Source organism: Parasteatoda tepidariorum, chromosome 5 (assembly GCF_982258835.1).
Source record: "Parasteatoda tepidariorum strain Cologne lab strain chromosome 5, Ptep-v5.0, whole genome shotgun sequence".
NCBI classification, from domain to species: Eukaryota; Metazoa; Arthropoda; class Arachnida; order Araneae; family Theridiidae; genus Parasteatoda; species Parasteatoda tepidariorum.
In genome coordinates, this window is record NC_141759.1 from 70142989 (window position 1) to 70150341 (window position 7353).

The following is a 7353-nucleotide window of genomic DNA, read 5'->3' on the forward strand; positions in this document are numbered from 1 at the left end:
TTGAGTGAATAAAGGCCAGTCAGCGCGATGAAAAGTTCGAGTTGGAGTATGAAAATAAGTTTCTTCGCCTTGATTTAGCAAACAGAGATCATGGTCCTGGAGGAGTTGTTCGATTTTACGCCCCTGATCATTGGAAACGGAACTACCCCATAATTCACTGTGACCATTAAAATCTCCGACCAAAATAAACGGCGAAGGTAACTTGGAAATCAATGAATTTAAATCTGCTTGAGAAACAGATGCATGAGGGGGTCAATAAATAGAACAGACAGTGAGAAGAACATTTAGGTGAATTTGAACAGCACATGCCTGTAATGAGGATGACAATGGGAGTTGTATAGATGGTAATGCATTTGAAGATAAAATAGCAACTCCACCATGAGGTCGACTCCCATCGTCGACATCATGCCGTGTGCAAGTGATATTATTGTATTTATGGAAAACATATTTAAAACGATTTGTAACTTATCAATCATTTTACAATTAGTGAATAGTAAGTAAATTAGATTTATTTTTAAAATAAGCTGTATGCAAAGCAATGCCCAGTCAAGATATGAAATGGAAATAATTAATACAAAAAATGTATAATATATTTTAGAGTTAACTGTATGCACACTGACTAAATAATCGCTTCAACGAAAAACATTTTACTATCTCTCATTGTAAACAAAAAAAAATTATAAATTTAAAGAACGAAACGGAAAATAAATTTTAAAAAATGGACTTACAATAGTAATAGATCAGAACAAGGTTTCAAATTTCTTTTATTAGAATCCATAGCAAAATCTGTCAAACCAAATGCTTATTAATACATTAAATATTTCGTAGTCGTTTAGATGAATAATTTTTAATTTCGATTCCACGATCTGCTAAAACCTGCTTATCCTTTAGAGGCAGAAAAGATTTAATGGCAATCGAGGGTTTGGTGGGCAAATCGAGCAAGAGCCAAAGTCTCCCAGTCATAACCAAGTGGATAAAACTAGTTAACATTTTTTTAACTTTCTACTACAAGATACTTTTAAACAGATCTTAGATATTTTCATATCTCTGATTTTAAATCTGCTATAGGTTTCTCTCTCCAAGGTTTTGTTAAGTGTCATTTCTTGTCTGTTTTTTTTTTTTTTTTTTTTTTTTTTTTAAGTTATACTTCAAAAAAAAATTATTAAACACTTATGCGACTTCCAACAAGGTTGCGTTAAACGTTTAACGCTACATTTTTTTTTTGGCCGGGAAATCACGTGGTAGGATCCAGTTTTCCCTCATTCATCTCCATATTGTTTTGGTTCTCACTAGCATAAAAATAATAAAAGTCATAAACGTATTGTTTTTCTGCAAATATTTTTTTAGTTTGTTTTGATACACACATAATTTAATAAGGTAGTATTTTTTATTTTAAAATTTAGTGGATAACAATTGTAAAAAATGAGTGAAAACAATCCCACGGACAATGCGACGGATTTAAGGTTATGTCAAGGTACGTCTCTTGTGAATATCAATTGATTGTTAGGTTTTCTCTTCTGAAATTACATTATGACGCATTCACATACATTATTAATACAAATACATTTTCCAGGGCGAGGCGATGAGGCAACCACAAGCACTTCCACTGGTTCAAGAGGTCCACGAGGGAAAAATGCACACTATTACCGTGATTACAGAGCACGGAAGCGAGCGGAGCAGGAAAAAGAGTCGTTGAATAGAACTAGTGATCCTTCTTCGACTGCTGATTCTTCTACAATTAACGTCGCAGGTTGCGAAGTTTAACTTCTTCCGAGCGGAGGGACTCCACGCACTATTTTTTTTCAAAATGTCCATGTTCAAAAACAATATCTATAACAGGAGGTCGAATAAATATTTTGACACTATTCTAAAAAAATTACAGGGGACATAATCAGGATTAAAACGGCATATAAACCCACGCTCAGAAATGCCTTCATACATTGCTAGGGACTCTTCCGTATTATTTTATTTTCTTCGTGCTTCTAAACAGGTCGTAATAGGGTAGTACCCCCAATCACGTGCGGCGACATTTCTGGGCATGGGTTCATATGAAATTTTAATTTTGATTGTGCGCCACTACTCCCCTAGAACATTGTTTCCCAAAGTTTGGTACGCGTACCCCCAAGGGTGCGGGAGCAGTTTAGCGAGGTAAGCGTTCTTATGCGAAATATCTTCCAACAAACGAAATTTTCAAAAAAAATTCTTTTAAAACAAAGCTAGCCATGAAAGTTTACGATTACGTATTTTTCTATTGGCTATTTTTTGCAGAGTTAACAGTTAATAATTATTAGTGTCAACAGCCAGTTGTGATTTTTTATTTTTGTGCAATTTTTTTTATAGTAAAAAATAGTTTTTCATTAGTGGTAAACAGCGTTAAAAAAAAATTTAGAAGGAGTACAGAAAAGTCATAAGTTTGGAAAACACTGCCCTAGAACAACTTGTCTCAACATTTATGTAATCCTCTGTTGTAGGTAATATTTTTACACAATTCGATAAAAATAGTATAAATATGTCATTTTAAAAGAAATTTATAGTTTTAAGAGCAGAAATTTATTTTTAGGTTTGAAAACCTCACACCCGAATTAGGCAAGATGCAAAATCAGTATAAATTCAACGTTCGTAATCTATATACGTCATACAAAAATGCAACACAGCTTAGCAATGAATATTTAAAGTTTTTTAATTTAAAGAAGAAACAAGATGAACAACGGAAAATGTCATTTTACTAAAATAAAAAATAATGCAACTAATGTTATCTTTTAAAAAAGGGATTACTATATTTTAAAATATAAGGCGCTATGCAAAAATCTCTTCTGAAATCAAATAATAAACATCATTCCCTTAAATCAAAAAAAAAATCAACTCAATATTTCATATTGACAATAATAAAAATAGAAATAAATTTCAATTTACTAATGTCGTGGATATATACCCTGCACTTATAATCTATTGTATATCAACATTTCATAGAAAAACTCATTATATCAAGATTTGACAGAATTTATCGGAAAATAAAAATTCACATATGGTCTCCCTTAATTTCAAACACATCAAAACTTTGACACTAGTATCTGATTAAAATACCTAGACATCTGTGAAATAAGTAATTATCCACAGGTGGAACTCAAGTATAAGTACTCCTAAATAATTGTTTCTCCTTCACTTGCTAAAAGAACCTTTTAACGTGAAGATAGGTAAACCAACTTTCATCGAACTAACGAAATGCGTATCAACAAAATTTTCAGAGTTGAAGTTGTTGCTAAAAGAGACGCTGACCTCGATGCCGAGTATGAAGAAGCAATGGAAGAAATTGAGTCTATGAAAAAGAAATGTAAGGCTTTGGAGTACGGTACTCATACAACAGGTCTCATAACCAATCTAATCGGAGATATACCAGACATTCCTCTTGTCACCGACAAGGCGAAAAACATTGCTGCAGGCGTATCTGCAGTAGCGCACGTAGCTGAATATGGAATGAATATTGCTTCTACAGCGATGGAATGTGATGACTGGAATTTTGAGGAAATAAAAGCAATTATGGAAAAGAGATTTAGTGAGATGGACAGAAAACTTGACAGAATGACACAAACTGTGGAAAAAGTCACCAAAATGGTAACTGACACTTTATATAGCGTTGAAAAAACTCGCCAAGAGATGAAATGGGGATTTAAAAACATACTAGCAACTCTGAAAAATCTCAAAATACAATCAATATTAAGTAAAATAAATAAATTCTCTCGATATTTTCAAGAAAAAAAGGACGAAATAGGTAGGCTGCCGGCAGATCAATTCCTATTTCGTTTAAAAGAAAAAGACGGTATTCTTGACTTCTTGAAGAAAGTGAGGTTGCCAGAAGGTTTGCATTCAGATCTGTTTGATCTAATGGACAAAAACAACAATTTTGCGATTCCTGAGAATGCTGATGATTCCAAAGCATTTCAAGCTTTGTATGCTTTATTTTATGGAACGCAAACTTATTCTGCAGTTATGTTTTTTCTTCTAAAACAACACTGTTATCTTGTTGACTTTTACTATCAGAATGGCAAAGACGCACAGTTCAATGATCAAATCACTCTTTTAATCACAACCTTTAATGAATTCAAAACATCCTTAACTGGAGACAAGGGTTTAATTAACAACGTCATTAAAACTTTGGACGAAGTTAAGGACAAAGGTTTCATTCCAGATGTCAAGAATGAGTTATATGTAGACATATCAAAGAGAGTAAATGATTTAAAAGAACTAAAGTCTAAAATTGCAGGCATGGTCTTAAATGTCATAGAGGATATGCCACAGCCTGTTGATAATATCGGCTTCTCAGTGGTAAGTGTTATTCCATCTAACTATGGGGATTGGGATGAGAAGGCAAAAGTAAGTTACGCTGTACAGCTAAGAAAAAATGGTGCTTACTCTAAGTTTAGTCGCTGGTCTGAACTAGATGTGGAGAATCAAGCAAACCCTGTAGTTACAGTACCCAGAGACGAACAAGGAAGAGAGAGACTTATTTTTCGAAAATTTAATGAGGATAAGCCTGAGCTAGCATACATTTTAACGAAATCTCAGGTGGAATTTCGAGATGTTGATCGAGATCTTTATGACGCAGCGGGAAGTAGAGATCAAATGAAAGCTTTGGAATATATTCCTAAGTTACTTGAAGGAGGAGCACACATTAATGCGGTTTTCGAAAATAAAAGAAGCATCATGCATGCTGCCGCTGAAAGTGGAAACGTAAAAATTGCATTACGATACCTTATCGATGAAACACAAGATGATCTTTTGAATGCTAAGGATGAAAAAGGATTTACTCCGCTACACGTTGCAGCTGGCACTAAAAACGCTGGATTTGTAAGCTTTTTGACCACTCTTAAGGCAAACGTGAATGTCCAAACAAATTCCGATAGACTAACACCACTCCATATAGCTTCAAAAAAAGGGTATCAAAATGCGGTTAAACATCTACTTGCTGCAGAAAAAATTGAAATTAATCAACAAGAAAAATCAGGCTACACGCCTTTACATCTTGCTGTACGTGGTACCCCAAAAACTATCAAACTCTTGCTTGATCAGGAAAAGATCCTAGTTAATGCGAAGTCAAATTTCGGTTTGACTCCTTTCCACTTGGCTGTCATGAAAGGGGATCGAGACATATGTGATGCATTGTTAAGTAGTGGCAAAGTAGATGTAAATGCTGGAAATAAAGATAATCTAACACCACTTCATTTCGCTGCAATGGAAGGAAATATAGATATGATACAGTACCTTCTGTCAGGGAAGAAGGAAGTTGAGGAAGTTAATGTCAATGCAGTAACGTCGGATAATAATTGGACACCACTTTACGTGACTGTATATTTCAAACAGGAAGATGCAGCCCTTGAATTTCTTAAAAACAGCAGGACTGATATTAGTATATCTTCCAAAGAAAATGTGACACCACTTCAGCTATCTGTTGCAACTGGACAAATGAAAGCGTTCGATGAAATATTAAACAAAGATTCTAATCCTGACGCAGCATCAAAAGGTGGATTTACCGCCTTGCATCTAGCAGCTTTGAGGCCAGAGACCGATTTTACTGCAAAATTGTTGGTTAAAAATGCTAACATTGATGCAAAAACAGATGATGGATCTACTCCTTTACATTTGGCGTCAAAGTCTGACAACACAAAGCAAATCATACTTTTAATAAAGCAAGGGGCAAATATGAAACTGTATGATAACAAGGAACTTTCACCATTTCAACATTTTATAAAAAATGTAAATCTTGAAGCAATGAGAGCAGCGGTAAATAAAGATCCAAGTATTGTTGATGCTACTACAGATGAAGGTTTTGTTATAGCAACTCATTGTTATAATTATATCTTTAGCAAGATCTATGATTATTACGATAATAAAGATTCTATTCAGTTTCAAAAATACAAAGATTTACCACCGTTAGAAGTTTTTAACAAGATGGGCTACTATGAAATACTTAGAATTGTGACAAATGATCCTTCAATAGATACTTTAGTCAACGCGACAATGGAAACATTTAACGAAGGAGCTCAAATGTGCTTTGAAAGAAAAAAGAACCCAAATGAAACACCATGTAATTTTACAAGCATTCGTATGAAGCGTAATTTTGAATCTATTGAATTGACAAAGCTACAACCAATGCATTTTTCTACAAACTCTGCCAGTACTAGTAAAAATTTAGGCAGCCAAAGTTCCTTTGACGCGAAGCTAGCTGACAATCGGAATTATTTTCCAAATGTTAAAAACTCTTTCGGGAAAAATATTGATACTAATGGAATTTTGATGTTGATGGATCTTTTTGTTAGAAAATTCACAAATGAGAAATACAAATGGAATGTCAAAGAAGCGTTGTCGACTTTAGAATCTCAAGCTGAAGCATTGAAAATTACCGAAAAATTTAGTGAATTTGTAGACAGTGTTAGTGATGTACCAGCAGAAGAATTGGTAGATCTCGCTAAGTTGCATTCAGATATATACAAATCCATTGAAGGTGGAAATAGCAACATAATTCTGAGTATTCTATGTGAGCAGATGAAGAGTATTTTAAGTCCTGAGCAAATGGAAGCTTTCTTTTCAGATCTCGTTACTAAGGATCCTAACGGAGCACCTGAAAAACAAAACTCTCTTAACACTGTAGCGCAACACTGCTTGTCAGAAACTAAAAACGACAATGCAAACTAAATTTACGAAATGTCTTCACTGCTGGTGGTAATTAAATTTCTAATTCAAAATTGTTTCTGAGCTTTTTGGAAATATTTTCTAAACTTACTAATTGTTGATTTATGTAATTTATTATACTAAGTATAGAATCTGAGAAACCAGAGGTTTTCTTGCCCGATCTTGTTTCAGTATTCTGGTTCAGAGCCCCAAATTCAAAAGTCTATTACCACCTTAAAGCAACTAGGCTTGAGTAATATTTAGAATCTAAAATGTTTCTTTTTTATCCATGATTTACCAAGCTCTATAAAATCCATTTTACAATACAAATTATTGAATTTTGCACCATTATCTTCTATTTTATTAATAATCTAAGCACACAATTTGTAACCCAAGAGTTTGTAACTCAATTCATTCATAAAAGTTTGCTTCCGGGACTCTTCAACCGGATATTTCGCTGCTCTTTTTTAACCCGAGTAACGCGAATTTATGTTAATGTTATATTTCTATTAGATACTTCTTATATAAGTTGCTTTATTTTGTTTTAGTTTGTTTTAATTAATCAAACCACATTTTTCAATTTAATTATTAATATTTGACATATATATATATATATATATATATATATATATATATATATATATATATATATATATATATATATATATATATATATTTAGTTTCGTG

General features: G+C 33.2%; 1 protein-coding gene across 1 annotated transcript; it reads left to right on the top strand.

Moving 5' to 3' along the window:
- Positions 1 to 3159: 3159 nt before the first annotated feature.
- Positions 3160 to 7116, top strand: LOC147809484 (delta-latroinsectotoxin-Lt1a-like). Its single transcript, XM_087164167.1, has one exon. The coding sequence runs from the start codon at positions 3223 to 3225 to the stop codon at positions 6688 to 6690; it is 3468 nt and encodes a 1155-aa protein (XP_087020293.1). The 5' UTR covers positions 3160 to 3222; the 3' UTR covers positions 6691 to 7116.
- The last annotated feature ends 237 nt before the right edge of the window (positions 7117 to 7353 follow it).